Raw genomic sequence first — 21,528 nt, 5'->3', positions numbered from 1 at the left:
TACATGATATTAACATAGATATATAGTACATTTTTAATATTGACATCTATTAAAAAATATTTTATACTCATATTATTTTTGATCATTTGTATTTCTTTATAACAAAAAAATTAAATCACTGATAACAATAAAAAATTTGTGGAATGTTTAATAGTTTTAGTAATTTATAATTTTAAAAACATTCAATGCAAAGTTTAAAATCTAATAAGTTGTCAATAATTGTTCAAAATGTTTATCAAAAAAATTTAAAGCAAAATCAAAATTAAAATACTTATGTATTTTATATGGTATATAATTTATTTTTTAAAAATATTAATATACATATATATAATATTTATTAAATGAGACTTCATATTTATGTAATTTCGTAATCATTTAATCTTGTTATAACATACATTTTAAACCATGGATCACAAAAATTTCAATGTGAAATTTTTAATAACTTTAGTCATTTAGATTCGTTTTTTAAAATTCAAAATATATAATATACGAAAAAATCTAAATTTTTATTATATAGTTAATGTGGTTGTTTAATTTATTTTAATAAGTTAAATTTTTTTAAAAATGATAGAGAATAGAGTAATTTTTATCAAATCTTTATTATTCAAAATCATTAATTGTCATATATATACTTTAGCCACATTAGGTAATTCCGTGATTTTTATTAAGGAAACAATGAAGAAAATTTATGATTAATTTATGGTTAGTTTAATAAAAAGCTTATTATATATTTATGTGGACCAACATATTTTTCTAAGGATTCTAAGAATGATTGTGGTAATGACATATGACTACAAAAATATGTTGTAATACTTCTCTTTTAATATATAAGGGATACGTGACTATGTATATGGAAAACAATATGGGATTATTTTTTAACCCCTTTCGCCTTCCGACTCATGTTATGCTTTATATGCGTGTTTTGTACTGGAAACACATTAAACTTTCATATATACCGTACGCATAATCTCGCAATCCTACAGACGTGGAATTTGATTGGACTAATTAATTAGTTACGTTCATTAATCTATCTGAACTTTAATCCACGTGATGTTATATAACTCTCGTGACTTTTACTCAGCACCCGTGAATTGTTCTACGTATACGTCATAAACCATTTCTTAAGATTTATTTTTTTGAGAACTTTCTTAAGATTAAACTATAACATTTGATAATAGGAGTGAAGTGTTGCAGTAAAACTATCTACAATGATAGTCTATAATCACAAATCTATTACAAAAAAAAACTCTAACAGCGGATTTCTATTTCGTTTGCAAAAGTTTTTTGAAGTGTGAGCGCGGAGCTGCAGCACTGAAGACAAATCCCATATTTTTCAAAACGTTACAAGTGTGAGCAGGGACTACATCACTCCGAGAACGGATCACATATTTTGTTTGCAAAGTTAGTGTGAGCGCGGAGCTGCAACACTAGGATCGTACTTTTGCAAAATAATACAAGTGTGAGCAGGGAGATGTAGCACTCTGAGAGCAGAACTCATATTTCGTTTGCAAAAGTTTTTTGAAGTGTGAGCGAGGAACTGTAGCACTTGGGAACGGATCCCATATAAAATGAGTCGTAGAGCTTATGGTTGATTGTCTTGCTTGATCGCCGGCTGGGTACCGATACGTTTATAGAAAATCTATACTATATTAAAAGGGATATATGAGCTCCATTGAGCCTATCCACCTCAGCATGGAAAATCATCCAATGGGATGGGTTCTTTTTGCCACGTCATTCGTTCATTCACACAACATACGGACCTCTCCGTTTCGTCTTCCTCCCATTACACCACTTCCGATTCTCCTTCGCCTCCACATCTAAGTCTCATAAAATTCATGTGCTTATCATAACCCAAACGACATGAATCTGTTCCGATGGAATAAACCCTCTATTGGTTTGTTATGGCTAACTCGAGAAGGAGGGGAAAGCGGCGTGGATGGAGACGGCGGCGGCGGTTACGTCGGAGTCAGAGAAATTGAGATTGGTTTTGACACCGGAGCAAACCGTGTCCCAGAGATCCGGAGTGAGGCGTGTGGATCTGATGAGGTCGAAGGCTAGCTTCTTGCAAACGGCTGACGCCGGAGATGCGACGATCTCCTCCACTGCGGAATTGGCGATCACCGAAAAGTCCCGTCCGGTGGCAGATTGTTAGAGAGCGGATGATTGGCTAAGGGCGTCATTCGATCGGAGATCGGCCTGTATCGGCCTGGAACGGAGGTGATTGCTTACCATTTTGATGGAAACAAATATTTAGATATGTGAGATTTATAATTCTGAGAAGTACATAATAAAATTGTCATAGGTTTGCCTCAATCAAGTTTGTGGTTTCAAAGAAACCTGATGGTCTATATCCTGTTGTTAGTGGAACAGGTAATGTCGCTAAGGTAAATATGTTATGTATTCGCACTATCTATTGTCAATATTTTCACTCGCTAAAGGTCGACGAAAATATATATTCCTGCTCAGGTGACAAGAGACAGAGCATAAAGAGTATATGGTAAAGAAAAACTGGAGAAAACATAAACATATAAACTTTGGTTCTGGATATTCTAGAGGTATATTATGTTTATTGCTCAAATATTTATCTTTTAGTAACCATTAGTACAGTAATATGTTTGTCATAAAAATGTAGATCCTGAGACAAATCATGGTTAGAAAATAAAAGTTAATGAATACATATCCACTGTGAGGAATAAATATAGGAGAGGTGTTGCTGCACAGTAGGAGGGTTTTCTCTGGTGTTACGTCCTAGCGGAAGCAAGGCACCATGCTTTGATTTGGGCCATTGAGAGCATGGCATCTCACAGGCTGAATAAAGTAATTTTTGAAACTGAAGATGCAGATTTGGTGGGTGCGGTGAAAAGACCGAGGGCGTGGCCATCTTATCGTGCGTATGCTATGGAGATAAAAACTGCGCTGAGTAATATGCATGAGTGGGAATTGGAGGTGGTATCAAGGAAATCGAATATGATCACCTTTTTGATCGCAAGAAGTGTCACCATGGATATGAGGTTGCAGTCGTATGTTGCAAGGGGAGAGGTTGCTTGGCTGAGGGGTTTGTTTGCAGAAGAACGACTAACTTGCTAAAGGTATTGATATGAGGAAAGGGGATTATGTTGGTGGGGTGATGTCTATGTTTTGTGGTGGAAAGACGTGAATGAGTCTCAGGCTCTGTTCTTTTTGGGTGCTGTTTTAATTTTTGGATTGCTCTCATGAGACTTTGGTTATTGTTTATCATCAAATATACGTATTTTCATAGGAAAAAAATCACAGATTCACAATCATCAATCTCATAATATATAGAAATTTAAAACCAATTTGAATTAGATAACATATCGTAAAAACTAATTCAAAAAACGCAGGAAAATTAGTGTGCTAATAACACCGTCAAGAAAATTTACTTCCATTATTCCATTGATATTATTAGAACTTAAAATAAGAAGAACAAACCACTTTTATGTCAAGATAAGAGGGCCAAATTACATTTTCCATCTTTAGTGCATAAATGTGAGTTACTCATTTTTTATATTTCAAAATTATGAATATTTTATAATAATACATATTCTATGCTGACGGGAAAAACAATTATGTTCCAAACTTAGAGCTAACAAAACCAGGAAGTTTTTGTAAATATTCTGACAAAATTTGTAAACGATATATATACAAAGGATTTTAAGAATTTTAATTAAAAATGAAAAACACAATAGAAAAGGATATCCAAATTTAATGATCAACTGCTTAAAATACCATACTTTAGATACTGTTTTTAATATTATTTCAAATACAAATATTATAGAATTTGAATTTACAGTATATTAATTATTATTTAGTATATAGAGGAGAGGTTGAGTTTATACACTTCTATAAATATTTTATAAATGATTCTTAAACATTTATAAATGATTTAAGAAAATTAGTCTTATTTTCATCACAGATTTAAGGTATTTATGCAAATTGTTATTTTTAAAAATAAATTTAGAAAATATATCAAATATTATGGTAAATTTAGAATTCCTTTAATTTAATAACATAAATATGTAATTTTGGCGTTAATTTTTGAATTATTTCAATAAAAAGTTCATAATTAACTGACTGGATACAAAATCACAACCTAGATATTAATCACAAAGTTCATATGTTGTTATCTAATATCTATATCTATAATATCTTCTATCTTTGTTCTTGGAAATCGATGATGAAAAACATGAATCTCATGAAAACGAATAATTTTTAAAAGATATTATTTAGCAGAGAACGACAAAAATAAAATAATATTTGGTAGAGATATTTAGTCTTTGTAGCTGTAAACTTAATTATTTGCTTTAGAATATAAGCTGTAAATTTGTAAAAAAAAAATGTTGTAGCTGTAAACTTAATCTATTGAAATAGATTTATATCAATAACTTTCAAAGCACTAAATATAAGTTCTTAAGAAAATGATTTTCATAGCCAATCTATTTTCAGTTTAACTTTTGAATTGTACCTTTAAATTATTTTTTTAAAGCATGATTGGTAAATTAGATTAGTTGTGAAAAAGTGTGGAAAGCATTCAGAGTACTTACCAGTCACCTTCGAAAACTATTATATTTTTTCAACATTTATGAAATTTCAGAAAAATACTCAATAAGAAATTATCTTTTTACCTATTATCAAGGTATTTACAAAATAAAATATTTATTGTATCTAACTTTTTTGAATTTAGAAGAAAATTTCAGCAACCCCATTTTATTTTTCATGCATACTTCTAGAAAGTTTAGTTTTCTTGGTAAGAACTTAAACTTTTTAGCCACTAATTATACAATACGAATCAGAAAGATATAATGAACAGAGGAGTTACGAAATCAAAATTTAAAATGATTGAGATTTCAACCTGTTTTTCTACTGTGATAATATAATAGATTTTATAATTATTTTTGTTTGCATTATAATTAAATTTTATTTTAGTAATTTATATTTATCACAGTTTTTAGTATATACTATATCTTTAAATATACTAACATACTATTTTAAAATTAATGAAAATAAACCCGGGCGTAGCCCGGGAAAAGCTCTAGTATTAGAGTAATGATTGAAATTAGATGAGATTTAAATTGTCCATAAAATACAAATGTGTATTATTGCTTCCATAAATGCACATAGCATCCATCAAACACAGAGTTTGGCTTCATTAGGTGTGTAATTCATCTATTTGAGCTCTGAGGTCGGCTTTCTTGGGTGTGGAGATCATTCAACAAGTGTGTGCGCAGAGCTTCGATCACTTTGTCGAGTTCATCCTTTGACTATAGACGGAGTTCATCATGGTTGATGCTCAGTTTTTATCATCATTTTTGAAAGTCACTTTTGAGGCCATATGTTTTGAGGTTGTCTTTCGATCGTTCGTGTTGATGTCTTTGAGTAGGAGATTGTTAACTTGGAGAATGTCGTCATCAAAGAGTATTGTGAGCTTGTCATTGTCGAAGAGCAGTGGTAGTTCGTCGGCGTCGGAAAGCAGTGAAAGCATGTCATCTTTTGGAGATCAGTGTTAGGTCGTCGCCAAAGGGGAGTTGGAGTCGAGTTTGGTTGAGACAAGAAAATCGATGAAGTCATTGTGACATGGTTGTCAGAGATATGATCGTCGAGGTGAGATCTTCAAGGACGTGGTCGTCGAGATATAGTTGTCGAGATGAGATCGACGATTTGATCGAAGTCCTCAAAGCAAATTAGTCGAGATGATGTCTCCATAATGTGGTCGTCGTTACGTGGTCGTCCAGGTGATGTAGTTGTCAAGGCAAGGTCATCAAAGACGTGTTTGCTTGAGACATGATTGTCGACTGATCAAGGTTGTCAAGGTATATTGGTCGAGATGGGGTCATCATGACATGGTATTTGGAGACATGATCGTCGAGGAATATTCATCATGGTACCGAGGTAGTCGATGATCGCGAGGTCATCAAGGTAGTCGATAGTCGTGAGGTAAACATGGTACTGAAATAGTCGATGGTCGCGAGGTCATCAATGAAACCAAGGTAGTCGATGGTCGCGAGATAGTTGGTAGTTGCGAGGTCATCGAGGTAGTCGGTAATTGCAAGGTCATCATGGTACCGAGGTAGTCGATGATCGCGAGGTCGTTGATGGTACCAAGGTAGTTGGTAATCGCCGGGTAGTTGATGGTCGCGAGGTAGTCGCTAGTCGCGAGTTCATCGAGGTAGTCGGTGGTCGCTACGTCATCATGATTCCGAGGTAGTCGATGGTCGCCAGGTCATCCCGGTAGTCAGTAGTCGAGCTCGTTTTGGACAAGAGAGGTCGTCTCGAACTCTTTGTGGTGGTAGTTTTTGGTAGTCAAAGGCGAGCTGGTAATCAGAGACGAGAGAGGTCATCTCGGACATTTAGTGGTGGTAGATTCTAGCAGTCGAAGGCGAGCTGGTAGCCGGAGACGAGAGAGGTCAACTCGGACTTTTAGTGGTGGTAGTTTCTGGTAGTCGAAGGCGAGCTGGTAGTCGGAGACGAGAGAGGTCATCTTATACTTTTGTGGTCTCTCTCCTCTTTCTTCCTTTTAATGATTTTGACACCTCATTTTATAGTGAAAATACAAACTTATCTTTATGCGAAGTCATCATCTGATAAATTTGATAATAGAAGTGAGTTTTGGGCCCAAAACTTAATGGACTTTGTGCTAGGTCCATCTCCAACAATTTGATAATAGGAGTGAGTGTTGCAGTAAAATTATCCACAATGATAGTTTATAACCATGAATCTTTTCAAAAAACCATTTATTTAAGATTTTTTTTAACAATTTGAGAGACTCATGATAAAGTTTTTCAAATGGTGAGATATTTCGTTGCATATACTCTAATTAAAAGCCTAGCAATAGTACTTAAATGTAATTAAAATCTTTAAATATAATATCTTCTTTCTATTAAAAGAAGTTTTCATTCGTCCATACATAATAAAAATACATTAAATTTGTATTGTAAATATATCTTTTGTGATTATCAATTTTTAATACAGTTAAGCTTAGTAATTCAATAAACCCAAAAAATTAAAACAAAATTTACAACTTATATTTATTAAGTAATAGAAAATTTATAGAAAACACACAAAAAAAATTGTGAAACAATTAGTTTTCAAAACAATTATCTCTGAGGTGAGGCAGTATGTGATAGGTTTTTCACATGTGACTACTAGGAATGAGCTGTTTGCCTTTCTAACGAATTTGAATGTCCTTGTACATAGGCCTACTTGTACATCAACAAATTAAGAAAACTACCTCTTTCATTTAAGCTAACAACAGCCTTAACCGATATAGATAATAACCTTTAACATTCCGGTTTGAACAACCTAACCAACTCAAGAAAGAGATCCATGCATACTTCTCACGTGAGCTAGCTCATTTGCTAAGTATAAGCCCCATGTCGGTGAGATTATGCATGGGACTGAGATAAATGCTTAGAAATGATATTTCATCCACAAGAAAATTGAAAAAATTCTCTTTGAATTTTGGACTAGTTTGAAAAGTTAACCACCTAGTAAGGTGATGGTCCATTGTGTAAGTGCAAGATGCAAACACAATAATACTGTAGAAGATAATTCGAGAGACAAAACAACTACAAACACCACTTATGTATTATTAGAAATCTTCTTTAAACAATCTATTACAAAACTTTGTTTATTCAGCTTTACTCGTCTAGTGTTAACATCCTGGACACTACTGATGATGAATCATTTGATTCTTGAGAAATATGAGGAGACGAAAAGAAGATAAGTTCATTTCCGTTGTTTTCATTGCGTTTGTAGGTGAGAAGGAGACGAGGTCGAGAGATAGACATTGACATGAAAGTGTTTATGAACATTTTGCTAAGGATTATGGAATACCATGTCTTCGATACACATGTGAACTCGACAAGGAATTTTGCCGGTAGTTTTAAGAGTATCAAGCTCGTTAGATCCAGAGGGATCCAGCCTAAGCTGTTTTTGACGGTTGTGATCACTCCTTCGTTATTGTTGTCTTCTGTTTCCTTTGTCTCCATGGTGACAAGACAAAATTAAACCTAAAAAATATACTACCTTTTTTCATTAAAAAAAAGATACTACTTTTTTTTCATTAAAAAAAAGATACTACTTTTTAGGGCACATCCAAAACCATCTAATATATTGAGTAATCTAAACAACAAAGGCTTATATTTCAAATGATACAAACTTGAATTTGATACTCCAAGAAATATTACCTCGAGAATTTCTTGATGAAATCGTTCACATGTATTATTTTTAATTTGGTTCAATAGTACATGTATTATCTTGATGAAATCGTTCACGCCTTTTATAAATGGAGGAAAAACACAATAGGTAAGCCTCCACAACTCTGATATTTACTTTAAAAGGATGACAAGGATAAATATCATAACAAATCCTTATAGATATTTTTCCCAAATTATGATAACAAGAAGGACATATTTTATATATATATATATATATATACTAATTTATGGCCCACACCTTGTGAGGACTAATATATTTTTCCTAAAAAGTTTTTAATCATAATGTTTATTCTCATAAAAATAAATTGTTAAATTAAATAATTTTTTTAAATAAATATTATAAATTATAAAACTTCAATATTCATATTGGTAATTAATGTATTAATTTATATTTTTTCTTGTTTTATAGTTTTATTTATGAGAAGTAGATTTTGGATCAAAATCTTTTCAATAATAATAATAATCAAATTAAGACATTTGGATTTGAGATTAAACATTTATTCTATTTACGGACTGAAAAAATGAAATCTAGTGGCACTAAAAGGATTATAAACAATCGCAACTCATAAAACTTCAACAAAATAACAATAGCCAACAAACATTATATATTCTTAATAATTTAAATATTAAAAGCAGTTAGATTGAAACACAAAAATAATAAATTACAAAACATTATCTATGTATTATCTGGTTGTCGAGCAAGTATCTCTCTTTAAGTTTGTTATGTCTTGTTTTGCTGTTATGTTGGTGTTCATCAAACTGTTGAGGATCCCTCCAGTTTTTATCCTGTTATCGTTAAGTCTAGCTCCAGATGTTATAACTTAACACCTTTTAATATAATCGTTTGTTTGACAAAGAAAATAAGTATTCTCTTAGATTATATTTATATCATGTTTATTTTTTTCAAATTTTTAGTGCTATTTAATATTTAATCCTAGTTTTTCATGCTTATATATATATTTTAATATTTTTAGTTAATTTTCATTTTGTAATTTATATAATATTTATGTAATTTATATAATATTTTGGAGCAAATTAACTCTATAATAAAGTTATTCTATTTTAGAATGAAATATAGAAGATTTTTTTGTGTATCACTAAAGAGGGTCCTAAACCGTACTCCAGAATATCAAAAGAAAAAACTTCTTAAACACAAATCCTAAACGAAAAAAGAAGTATCATCAAGCTGCATAAGATATTTCTAGGAAGACAATGATTTAGGTTTGAATCAAGGTTGAACATAAAGTACAGAGAGATACCGTTTATAGCCAAACTCTCTTTGAAATTCATTATTGGAATTAATAAAGGTTAGCTTCTTTTTTTTTTGTCAATAAAGGTTAGCTAAACATAAAATAAAAAGAGATAAAATGACAAAAAGTTAACTAGAACAACTTTTACTTTGAATTAATACAGGTAAATATTTTCCACATGGTCACATGAGATTGATACATAACAAAGATGTTTTCTACGACATCTAAACTCCTCATCGTTTGTGACTCCTTCAAGCTTAACTCTTCTCATTGTCTTTTCCTTTATATCGAAATAGAAAACATGGAAGTCATCAGAAAATGAACTTGGTGCAAAAACCAGTTCCCCAGCATCAGTGGTTCCTGAAAATTTTAGCTGTATATTCCACAAAGTATGGGACAAAACAAATGTATCTGTTTTCGACCAGGTTTGCTCCTTCACATCGTCGAGAACCCACAAATTAAAACTATTACCTAGGAGACTAAGGCCTGCTAGTTTCCCTTTGTAGTTTGCTAGACAAGTAAACTTTTCTCCTGGTGTTTTAATCTGACAAAAACGCTCAGAACCAAAATCAAAAGTAACCAGTACTACAGAGCTAATCCATGGCTTTATCCTAGCTTCATAATACACAACTCCGTTAATGCACACGCCATTAGAACTAGGAATATAGTTAGATATATCACCTTCAACGCACCTCCACGGAGAATAAGAACATTGTTGACGTTCCAATGTATACACACTATGCTCAGAAACTAAGTTGCTCCCCGGTTGGGTGACCATTCGCAACACTTTGTACTTATCACTGCTTGGATCGTATCCCAAATGCATGTAACATTTCATTGTACCGTGGTCAAAACGATGATCCTCGGGTAAGTTTATGACTTGTCTTGTAGTTGGATTACATACCATGTATTGATGTTGATGAGAACAACATAAAAAGCCACGAACAGAAGGACTATGGATTATGTAATCACCAAGAGAGGTTCTTGACATCGTCATCTCGTGTCTGGACACTACTGATGATGAATCATTTGATACTTGAGAAGTATCAGGCGACGAAAAGAAGAGCAGTTCATTTTCGCCGTTGTGGTTACGTTTGAAGGTGAGAAGGATACGAGGTCGAGAGATAGATATTGACATGAAAGTTTTTATGAACATTTGGCTGCGGATTATGGAGTACCATGTATTTGATATACATGTGAACTCGACAAGGGATTTTGCAGGAAATTTTAAGAGTATATCGCTTATTAGATCAAGAGGGATTGAGTCCAAGCTATGTCTGAAGGTTGTGATCACTCCTTCGTTATTGCTGTCTTCCATCTCCTTTGTCTTCATGGCGACAGGACAAACTCAAAACTAAAAAACATACAACTTCTTAGGGCACGTCCAAAAACACATCTAATATATAGAGTTATCTCAATAGAAAAGACATAGTAATCAGCGATAGTAATATTACCTCGAGAAATTTACAAATTTCTTGATGATGCTTTCTACTCTTGTTCACATGTTATGTCCTTAAATATCAGTTATAACTCATCCACACCATTTATAATAGAAGACAGACAATAGATATGCCTCCACAACTATGATAATTACTCTAAAAGGATGACAGGAAGGATACATATGATAACAAATCCTTCTAGATATTTTTCCCAAATTATGATAATAGGATATATATGATAACAAATCCGTATTTTATAGAATTTTTATACATTTCTATTTACTTTTTCTTGTTTTCATATTAATGGTTTACTTGCTGACATTGCTATTTTGTCTTTTGTCTATTAAAAGGTTATTATTTTATTACCATCATTTTAAAAAATGTTAATACCTATTATTATTTGTCTTTATTTTGTGGAGATCCCTTTCTAAAACCATCCTATCTATGAAAAAACTTGCATATTCTTATATTTCCTAAAATCTATTAGCCAGCATGGCATTTAAGACATTAAATTTTTATTAACTCTAATTAGCTTATATGTCATAAACTAAGCAATACTTTACAATTAACTAAATAGCTTTGGGAAAAAATCAATACAAATAAATGCTCTAGCATATACATAATGTTTAAAATATAGCATAAATCACTAGTTACATATTTTTATAAAGTAAAAAGATATCATATACATCCGAGTCAGAGTTGTCACTGCAGGCTTTTATTTACTGAATGCAGAGGGATGAAGTACAATGTTACAAGTTTAAGCATTCGTGCAAACTTTTCCCAAGCATTGCAGGACCAGGAATAAAACATTGGCATTCGGCCTCCAAAATATATAAAGAAAATTATATAGATATATTTAATAAGTCACTTATGGACTCTTAAATCTCCTTAAGCATTGTAATGCATTTTGTAGTCGGGTTCCACTGGCTCGAATACCACTTTTTACCGTTATAAGGGTGGAATCATTATCCAGATATCCAAGCTTAATGGAATCAAGATAGTAAACTATGTATAGAGAGAATCAGATCTAGAGGTAGACTAAAATATATCCGTCTTTTCTATTTTTATCTGGTCATACTGAACACTAAAGATAAATATATTTTTAAGGTTTACGCATAATAAAAAACATATGAAAAATTGTAGATAAATAAATTATTTTCTTTGGTTAACCATTTATAGTAATCTTAATTTAAAATAATTCAATAAATACAAATTAATGTTTTAAATATTATAATTTGCTATTATTAACTCATATAAAATATATTGAAATCACAACATATACTATATCTTTCAGAAACAAACGTGTTTTTCAAAACATTTATCTTTCAAAAATAGAAAGAGTAGCGTTTCTTTGTTTTCTTTGGGTTTTGAACTCTTTAATCAATCATAGTAAGCCTTAAATAAAATTCTGCAAAGACATTTAAAAACATAAATTGTTGACGAGAATATATTCTAAATATTATTTAGATAAAACAAAATTACTTGAATAAAAAAAATAGCTCTAGACAAACATGGAGTTTCTAAACAAATATAAAATTTTATATTGCGAGAAGTAGGTATGAACAACATACAGATCGACTCCTGATACATACTCATGTGGTAAGCTCTTTGTGGTTGTGTTACTGTTTGGTTACCAAAGCTTCAAAATCTTTGGAAGATTAAAAACCCAACTAGTTCCATAAAGGAGGTAGGCTTTTGCACAAACCCATACCTTTGCTTCTTTCTCCATGTTTCTCAGAGTAGCAACGATTCTCTATGGGCTCTCGTCGATCTCATCTGGAACATGCAGTTTCTCCATGGCAGCCTGTTTCATACAATAAAAGCCAGTTTCAAAATTTAAAAGCAGTAGATAAAACCATCAGAAGATGACACTGTTTGTTGTGTGTTTTCTGAAAGACTCAAACCTTTATTGCAGCAACGTCAGTTGCAGGCGGTTTCATATCCAAAGCTAGACCGAAATGAAGCATGGCTTTATCGTGCATGTTTCGCCGCTTATAGATCCTGCCCATTAAAGCGTAGACGCTGCTCTCTGAAGGCGCATACTCTTTAAGCTCCTCCAGAACTTCTAGAGCTTCATCTAATCTTTCTAAGCAGACAAGTATGTTAGCTTTCTGGTACATTGGAAGAGGATTCTTCCTGTCTGCTAATATAGCTTGCTCCATTATCTCTAACGCTTCCTCGCTTCTCTATTTACACAGAACAAAAACAAGATTCTTTTTAGTCATTCTTCAAAAGAAAGTTCTATTAAATGAGTGCAAGAATATAACCTTTAAGGCATGCAGAGCTGTCCCCAAATAAGACATTATAACAGAGGAACTCGGATTTATTAGGAACGCCATTCTGAAGTGATGCTCTGAGAACTCTAACTTCTCTTGACGTAGATAGATCATTCCAAGCCCATACCATGCGTTATAGTGTCTTGTGTCTACACGAAGTGCGTTTTGGTAACTTTTCATTCCGTTCTCAAAATCTTCCAGAGTTGCGTATCTAGAGAAACGGTAAAGACAAGAGACCGTTGCTTAGACCAATAACCAGAGCATTTCAACCAGACTATTGTTAACATGAATAGAAGTTTTCTTACTCGTGGCCACATAAAGTATGTGCGTATGCAAATCTTGGATTTAATTGAACAGCTCGTAGGAAATTCTTCAGTGCAGTCTCATGGTCTTTTTGCAAGCTATAACAGTTTCCCATTGCACACCTACATAATTTCGCATTTCGCTTATTTCTGTCATTACCAACAATACATAACTAATCAGAAAGAGACATTCAACAATAAAATACCAAGATTGAGGAGCTAAGCGATCTGTTGATATTAGTTCCTGAGCCAAGTAACTCAGCTTCATATCTTCTTTTAAATGCTGCAAAAACATCATTATTTGATGAGAAATTTTAAGATACATGAGGTTTATTTGCGGAATTTTTAAACTTCCCAGAGACTAAAAGCAAAAGGCCAAAGTTTCATCAGACACAGAGGAGTTTCTATGTTTAGAAACCAGGAAAACGCGCTTACGTAGAGGACCGTGGAGTAAATATCCATTCCTTCTAAGCTATAAGGAGAAGCCTGGCGGGCAAGACGGAATGCTTTTTCAGCTTCTAAATAGTCTATTAATTCAAAGTGTGCTTTCCCGACCTGCATTAATATACATCAAAAGGCCTTTAACAAGAATATCACAGGCCACCAGACTAAAACTTCATGCACCAAACTGAACAAGATAGCTGGTAGAATAAACATATCCAAGTATGACAAATTAAAAGAGAGAAGAGTCACTTATTACCTGGGAAAGAACCCATCCTGTATTATAATGCTTATGTGGAAGTTTCATATACGTATCCAGTGCCTCCTGAAACACCCAGAAGAACAAGGAAGACAATGTAATAATCCTATGTAAATTAACTTTGTATTACTTAAGTAAGCAACAATATTCTTACCTGACACTTGTACATGTACGAAAGTCTACACCCTTCCCCGAGTGTCCTTAGGAGGCTTAATATTTCTGAAATACCAATTGTGATTCTCTGCGACATTATTTCGTCTTCTTGATCACAGGATTTAGCATCACTGGAAGCCATAGAAGCAGTCGTTGAGGCAGTATTAGGCCTCGAATCATCAAAAGATTCCCCACGAACCCCTAAACCAAACAGGATGACGACGAGTTGAGTATCACAACAGACCAGCTTTCAATAGAAATATGGTGATATAGTGCATGTAATGTCACAACCTTCATCCATGTTTTCATTTGCCCAAGAATTTCCCTTCCGAAGTGTTACAGAACGAAGTCCCAAAGAACCCAATTTAGAACCTCCCAAATACTTGGAAGTGTTGTTCCCATTTCCGCTTACTGTTGCAACACTTGCATTAGTGTTTGCACCTGAATCAGCAGATAGTCTCGAACTCCGTCGTGGACCAGAATCAGAAAACAGCCTGCCAGAAATCTGCATAGGAAAAGATATGACAAGTAAGACAAAATTCAAAAAGAACCAGAGTATTATAAAGAGAATGAAAACCAACAAATTCAGAATTGTGTCTTTATGACAACAAATAGACCAGTACAGGCATGTGAATACTACCTTACGTAGCTTTCCTTCATCTACAAATTTTCTTCTGGGTGCAGGTGCTTGAATGGTAGAGTTGACTGTGGACTTTGGGGAATTGTCAGTAGTAAGGGAGTTTTGGTTTGGGACAGCCGGCTGAAAATTCCGGAAAAGTGGTGGTGGAGCCATACCGGATAGCTACAAGTTGACAAATATACAAGTCAATTTAAATCTCATTCACAGCTGCTCTTTAAAGCACATACACAATACACCATGACCAAAATAATGCTTATAAGGTGAAAACATACAGTTCTCCAGATATAAGTAGTAAGGTAGCATGCCAAACCAGAGACATTAAAAACAGACTCAGAAGTAATAGTCAATGAAAGATTAGCCAAACCATCTTTGGCACTGAAGGTATAACATAATAAGCAATGCAAGCACTACAAAATCAATACCGTATGATGCATTAAATATCCAAATTACTCAAGAATATGTGATCAATTCAACAGAAAGCCGACCGACTTGTTGATATTAAAAGAAGTGTGACATTACCTGTGCAGCCACTGGCGAGGGGGTATTATAGAATGACATGTTCGAAACACCTCCGTTAAGACCATGAGAATGGAAATTTCCAGAGATATCTTTAAGGCCATGGCCTTGCGTGTGCTTGGGCTGCCTTGGACTGTAATCTTCAGAGCTCGTGTTTTTAGCCGAAGTCGTATTACGTTCATCATTGTACGTGTTTAAGCCGAGCGAAGATGGCAGTTGTTGCATGTACTGCTTTTGGATGGAGAGAGCAGCTGCTTCACCAAAAACCGCAGATGGTTCCTCAGCAGCACCTGAAAAAGTAGGATGGCCAGATTCACGTAAGAGAACCATAACAAACGTACCAAGTACGCAGAAAATGCATTGCGTTCACCTAGTATGCATAATTCCTCATACGCAGCCCAAAGTAGAGGATCCAGTGTCAAAGACTGCTTAAATTGTTGAGCGGCGTTCTTCCTTCTATCAGTATACCTGAAAGATCACTAATGAGAAAACATCTCGATTCAGAATAAAGACGAAAATGCTTAGAGAGAGCAAGAAACGAACTTGTAAATAAGCCCAAGAAGGTAATGACCCGCTGCACCATTTGGGATCTGCAGAATAACCAGAAGCTACGTTATAATCTGAACTAAATAAAACACAAAAGATCTACTGACACCGAGAGTTTGTGTGAGAAAATTAAAGCAATGTACGAGAGATGACAAAGTACCTCGGCACCAGGTTCATTAAGAGGGGAGAGTGCAGATTCAGCTTCATTGAGAAGGTCCATCTGGTAGCAAGATAAGGCGAACAAGTACCGAGACTGAGCCATATGTGTTCCTTTAAAATAAAGAAGGACGCAATACAAAGAAGATGAGCAAACGACCTAATAAACTGTGGAGAAACCAAGCAACATACCCTTGAGCAGATGATAGGCACTGTAAGCTTGATTATTCTGAAGGTAGCTGGTGGCTAATAACTGCAGATTAACCTATTTAAGAGGAAGAGTAGAAAGTTTTACCGACATGGAAAGCCTCAAAGTCTGGTCTTTTACTGACATTTTTTCACTGCTAGCAAATTGGAAGCTGTATAAACCCTAATTTGAAGGTTATACAATTGCTAAGCTTTGGGATAACAAAATAACAGAGGAGAAAGTCAAAACATTGGGGGGAGAGATCTAAAGCAAGAAGATAGAAGCTGACCAGGTCACTAGTGGAGATTCCAAATTCGAAAAGATAAAAATCGAATTTTCATCGTCTAATTGACCAACGAAACAAACAATATAGATCTTGAATCAAAGGGGGGTAAAAGCTAAGAAACCCAAAATCGATCTCGAAGAACTCAAGGACGCTCGATTGAATTACACACCCAAAAGTAACCCAATTAATCTCCATAGAGAGAGAGTGGAAAGAAGAGGTAATAACCTCAGAGGGAAACTCAGCGCAGAGACGCTCGCACATGAAAATGGCATTCTTGTACACAAAATGACTGAGGCTGTTGCGTACACAGTCCACTAGCATAGCTTCCATTGTTACGAGCTTTTGTCTTCCTTCCGAGAGAGAGAGAGAAAGAGGGGTTTCTGTTTTTCTCGATTTCCTTTTTTTCTTACCCTTTGGTGATTTATTTTGAAGAAGTAAATAATTTCAAATTTTGAGGCGGCACGTGCGATGCTCTGTTTTCAAAGTTCAAACTATTCGGCACGTGACAAAGACTATAAACGTTTAATCAAGTACTGGGCTTTGCAATTGATCCATTCGTTATTTTCAATTGTTTGGCAGCCCACACTCTAAAATGTAATTTATTTTTTTATTATGATAAAGATCATTTAACTAAAAATTAAAAAAATAAAACTTAAGATTTATGGTAGCAACAATTTTGTGTCTAAGTAGATAGAGCAAAAATTCTTATTACAAATCGTGGTTGCTTTTTTTTTTGGAAAAAGGCTTTTTACGAATCATGGTTGTTTTAGAGTAAATTATAATTTTTCGGTCTTATTTACTTCGCGATCTAAGAAAATACATATAAAAATAATAAAAGAACATGGAATCATAATTCAGATGACCATGAACATTGAACAATAAGTTAATTAAAAGGGTAATTCTTTTAAATAGATATTTTTAAGTTTATGTCACAAAAATAGATCTTAAAAAACAAAATGACCAAAATAGACTTTTTTATTTTGAAAATTTTAATATTTTTTGGTTTTTAAAATTAAAATCATACCCCCAAAACCCCACCCCTTAACTCTAAACCATAAACCCTAAATCATAAACCCTAAACCCTAAATTCTAAATCCTAAACCCAAAAATATATCCATTAATAAAATATTTTGGTCATTTTGATATTTGGGGTCTATATTTGTGATAAAAACTTTTTAGTTATATTCTAAGGAATTTCTCTAATTTAATAGAAATTAATAATGAGCAATTGTCAATAATAGCACATTTTGAAGTTTATGTCTCAAAAATAGCACTAGAAGGAGAAAGTCACAAAAATGACATTCATTAAAAGGTAAAATATCCCTAATACTCTTGGTTTAAAATTAAATAAACAAACAAAAATAAATAAAAATAAATAAAATAAAAAAAATGAAAAAAATAATTTTTTTTTTATAATTTCAGATTATATGTTTTCAGATTCGAAATTTTTATAATTTTTTTTTTCAAATTTTTTTTTCAAATTTTTTTTTATTTTCTTTTTATAATTTAAAAATACTTTTCGAAACTGTTTTTAAAAATTTTATTTTTTATTTTAGTATTTATTTTTTATAAAATTTTAAACCCTAATTCCAAAACCCCACCCCTTAACTCTAAACCCTAAGGTTTGGATTAATTAACCCAAAGGGTATAAGTGTACATTTACCTCTTTAATGAAACCTATTTTTGTGACTTTGAACCTTGAGTGCTACTTTGGGAACAAAAACTTGGTTTGATGTTATCCTAGTCTTTTTCTCAATTGTCAATAATAACGCCTTTTAAAGTTTATATCTCAAAAATAGCACTAGAAAGGAGAAAGTCACAAAAATGACATTCATTAAGGGTAAATTATCCGTAATACTCTTGGTTTAAAATTAAATAAACAAACAAAAATAAATAAAAATAAATAAAATAAAATAAAATGAAAAAAAAATAATTTTTTTTTATAATTTCAAATTATATGTTTTCAGATTCAAAATTTTTATAATTTTTTTTTTGAAATTTTTTTTTCAAAATTTTTTTTTATTTTATTTTTCAAATTTTATTTTTATAATTTAAAAATACTTTTTGAAACTGTTTTTAAAATTTTATTTTTTATTTTAGTATTTATTTTTTATAAAATTTTAAACCCTAATTCCAAAACCCCACCCCTTCTCTAAGGTTTGGATTAATTAACCTAAGGGGTATAAGTGTATATTTACCTCTTTAATGAAACCTATTTTTGTGAATTTGAACCTTGAGTGCTACTTTGAGAACAAAAAATTGGTTTGGTGCTATCCTAGTCTTTTTCTCATTAATAAATACCGTAATAATTACTATACTTTATTATTTCCAATTTGTTTTGACGATCATTGATGGTTTGACTATTTTATGCCCGTATTGTTAACACTTGAATTGAAAATCTCCTAATCCACAAGCTTTTAGAACTCGGGTAAAAATTGATCTGTCATGAGGATTGTTCTTTACACGACATACACATGCTAATGTTGTTGGCGTGACATTTCTATTCCAAACTGACATTTTGCCTTCCCCTGGTTATTTTTAGGCTCTTGGCGCAGGCATGACTGAAGAGTTTTAAGGCAATCACTCTTAATCTTAGCAGGGAATGATGTCAACATCACGACAAAGACGATATACATCAATGGAATTAACTTCATTTTTGGATTAATTAGTAGCGCTCGTGATAATTAACCTCAGAATAAAATATTCTTTTGAAAAATCTGAAACAAATTAATTTTGGAAAAAGTTGTATGTTTTGAGGTCTTTAAATAGCAAACTAGAATAAGTAAGAAGTGGGGAATGCAGGTGGAAATCGAGTCCTATACATACGGAACGATACATACACTTATTTCTATTTTTAATGTCAAATTTTCTATTTTTATTTATAAATCATTATCTTCAAAATACAAGTATAATTTGATAAAATGACCTATTCAGTAGGAATTGGTTATAAATTGAGCTCTTGATGAAAAGTTTTTTTCCAACATAAATTTATTAATATTTGATCATGAACAATTATACAAATACAATAATAAAAATCACAAATAAGAAAACTAAAATAATAAAAGAAAACAACATATCACAAATAAATTGAGAAAATGATTTTTTGCGGAATCTTTGACAATAAAGTATCAACACTATTGATTTTCTTGCAGAACTGAAAGTTGTGTGGCAATATGATCATCAGTTCTCCTTATTGTATTATATTGGCATTATTCCAATGTAGATCTATAATTAATTCAAAAGTTTTAAGGAAATATTTAAAAGTTAGTATGAAAAAATCTTAGTCAATGAATTTCTAGGTTGTATTCTTTTTTTTTTGAAAAATGGGCTTTTTCTAGGTTGTGTTTTTTATTGATATATCCTATGTATATTCTCTTTGTTCATCAATTTTTTTGTTTTAATATTTTTCTTTTAGACGTTATCTGATTGTTATTCGTCATTAATCAGATTGTGATGTTGTACCTCTCGAAATCTCATCGCATAAGGAGATCTTCAATTAAATTAGAGTTAACTATTTGTGACATAAAATAAGATTTACTGAGCATTTAATATTATATATCATTTAATGTAATCAGTGATAAATTAATTAAAAGATCACTGAAAATATATATGTGGTAAAATATGAATTGTATATGTATGCTTAATATTTTATATATTTTGAATATAAACAATCATATTCCTAACTAAAACTAATATGAATTTATATGTGATAAATGTCAAATTATTTTTTGTTATCTGTGAAATCACAATAATATATGTAAACCCAAAATAATGAATAATCTATAAGAGAAAAACGAAACTTTGTTAATATATTAAAAAAAACAAGGATAAAAATATTAATACTAGAAAAATAAATTGACAATTAATAAACATAATATAAGTATAATCTAAGGAACTAAAGAGGTGATATTTTATAATTTGTTAGGTGTTTGATAATAGGGAGAATTTCAATATATGATGTTTTGGCTATTATTATTTTGTTGATGTTTTATGAGCCGTATTTTTTTCTAATATCTACAATGCGGCTGAGATTCTTTCTAATTCACAGTTACAATAAATGTTGATTTCAAATTCAAGTTATCTAATGATAACTTGGTTATTAGTAGAGATAATTTTTTGTATCCAATATCTACTATGCTCATAACTAAAAAGATGAAACAAAAAAAAAAATTTAATAAATCATGGTCAATTCAAATACTGAAATTAAATAATTTATGATAGTAAATTAATTTTTTTATCGAATTTAATAATTAACATTTAAAATAACAATAAAATTAAAATTTGTTGATATATACATTAATCCGCACAAGGTGCGGGTAATCATCTAGTAATTCATTATATAAATTTTGTTTAGAGGTTATTATGATAAAATTTAGTTTTCTAGCTTTTACACAAAACAAATTTAATTGATGGGTTTTACTATTAAAAGTCTTTGTTTTCTAATGTAAAAAAAAAAGAAATTCCGGAATACAATGATCATGAGTTTGATTTCAATGATGCATTTGCATTCTTTTCCTATTCTTTTTCTTTTTAAACTATGAATATGACTTAATGACATTATTAGAGTAACAAAAATTGGAGTAAAATTTTTTATTCTGAGTTTCACTTAAATACATCCAATCAAGATGAATATGGTGAAAAAAGGTTTTCCACTCATTTCCTCCATAAAATAACTTTTATTAGCTGTTTCCACCTTTTATTTTCCTCCTATAAAAGAACGAGTAAAGTGGAAGGATACAAAAAGAAACATAATTCTTACCTCTTTATTTTTACACCAAGTTACTCTACTTTCCTCTATTGTGTTGTCAGTCAAACCCTATATAATTTAACAAACATTTTGACA

The 21,528-nt window shown here is 31.9% G+C and overlaps 2 protein-coding genes and 1 long non-coding RNA gene across 5 annotated transcripts; 1 reads left to right on the top strand and 2 right to left on the bottom strand.

Moving 5' to 3' along the window:
• The first annotated feature begins 638 nt into the window (after positions 1-638).
• Positions 639-7,011, top strand: LOC103860509. Of its 3 annotated transcripts, XR_631379.3 has the most exons (4): positions 641-2,217; positions 2,303-2,370; positions 2,467-2,555; positions 2,633-7,011. It is a non-coding gene; the product is annotated as an uncharacterized LOC103860509 (long non-coding RNA). The 3 variants fall into 3 exon arrangements; XR_631378.3 differs by having other exon boundaries at positions 639-2,217; positions 2,303-2,555; XR_004449106.1 differs by having other exon boundaries at positions 646-2,555.
• Positions 7,012-7,584: 573 nt separating this feature from the next.
• LOC103828308 (F-box protein At1g30790) lies at positions 7,585-12,071 on the bottom strand. Its single transcript, XM_009103917.3, has 2 exons — positions 10,939-12,071; positions 7,585-10,838 (listed from the first exon to the last, which is right to left on the bottom strand). Exon 2 carries the CDS (start codon positions 10,815-10,817, stop codon positions 9,639-9,641), a length of 1,179 nt encoding a protein of 392 aa, XP_009102165.1. The 5' UTR covers positions 10,818-10,838; positions 10,939-12,071; the 3' UTR covers positions 7,585-9,638.
• A 285-nt stretch (positions 12,072-12,356) lies between these two features.
• Positions 12,357-17,112, bottom strand: LOC103828263 (cell division cycle protein 27 homolog B). Its single transcript, XM_009103876.3, has 16 exons — positions 16,911-17,112; positions 16,405-16,477; positions 16,217-16,326; positions 16,054-16,100; positions 15,881-15,978; positions 15,514-15,800; positions 14,995-15,156; positions 14,646-14,859; positions 14,356-14,555; positions 14,202-14,267; positions 13,937-14,056; positions 13,708-13,784; positions 13,505-13,624; positions 13,191-13,410; positions 12,828-13,109; positions 12,357-12,727 (listed from the first exon to the last, which is right to left on the bottom strand). Exons 1-16 carry the CDS (start codon positions 17,013-17,015, stop codon positions 12,677-12,679), a joined length of 2,232 nt encoding a protein of 743 aa, XP_009102124.1. The 5' UTR covers positions 17,016-17,112; the 3' UTR covers positions 12,357-12,676.
• Positions 17,113-21,528: the final 4,416 nt, after the last annotated feature.

Source organism: Brassica rapa, chromosome A07 (genome assembly GCF_000309985.2).
Source record: "Brassica rapa cultivar Chiifu-401-42 chromosome A07, CAAS_Brap_v3.01, whole genome shotgun sequence".
NCBI lineage: Eukaryota > Viridiplantae > Streptophyta > Magnoliopsida > Brassicales > Brassicaceae > Brassica > Brassica rapa.
The sequence above is the reverse complement of the archived record's forward strand: the minus strand, read 5'-3'. Positions and strand labels throughout refer to the sequence as shown.

Bases quoted from the DNA above. Each gene is read 5' to 3' on its own strand.
- LOC103828308 (XM_009103917.3), bottom strand. From the start codon at position 10,817: ATGAAGACAAAGGAGATGGAAGACAGCAATAACGAAGGAGTGATCACA.
- LOC103828263 (XM_009103876.3), bottom strand. From the start codon at position 17,015: ATGGAAGCTATGCTAGTGGACTGTGTACGCAACAGCCTCAGTCATTTT. The intron at 15,979-16,053 runs GTTCGTTTCTTG...GTGATCTTTCAG, and splicing joins CTTCTTGGGCTTATTTACAA to GTATACTGATAGAAGGAAGA. The intron at 14,860-14,994 runs GTAGTATTCACA...TTTCCTATGCAG, and splicing joins ATGAAGGAAAGCTACGTAAG to ATTTCTGGCAGGCTGTTTTC.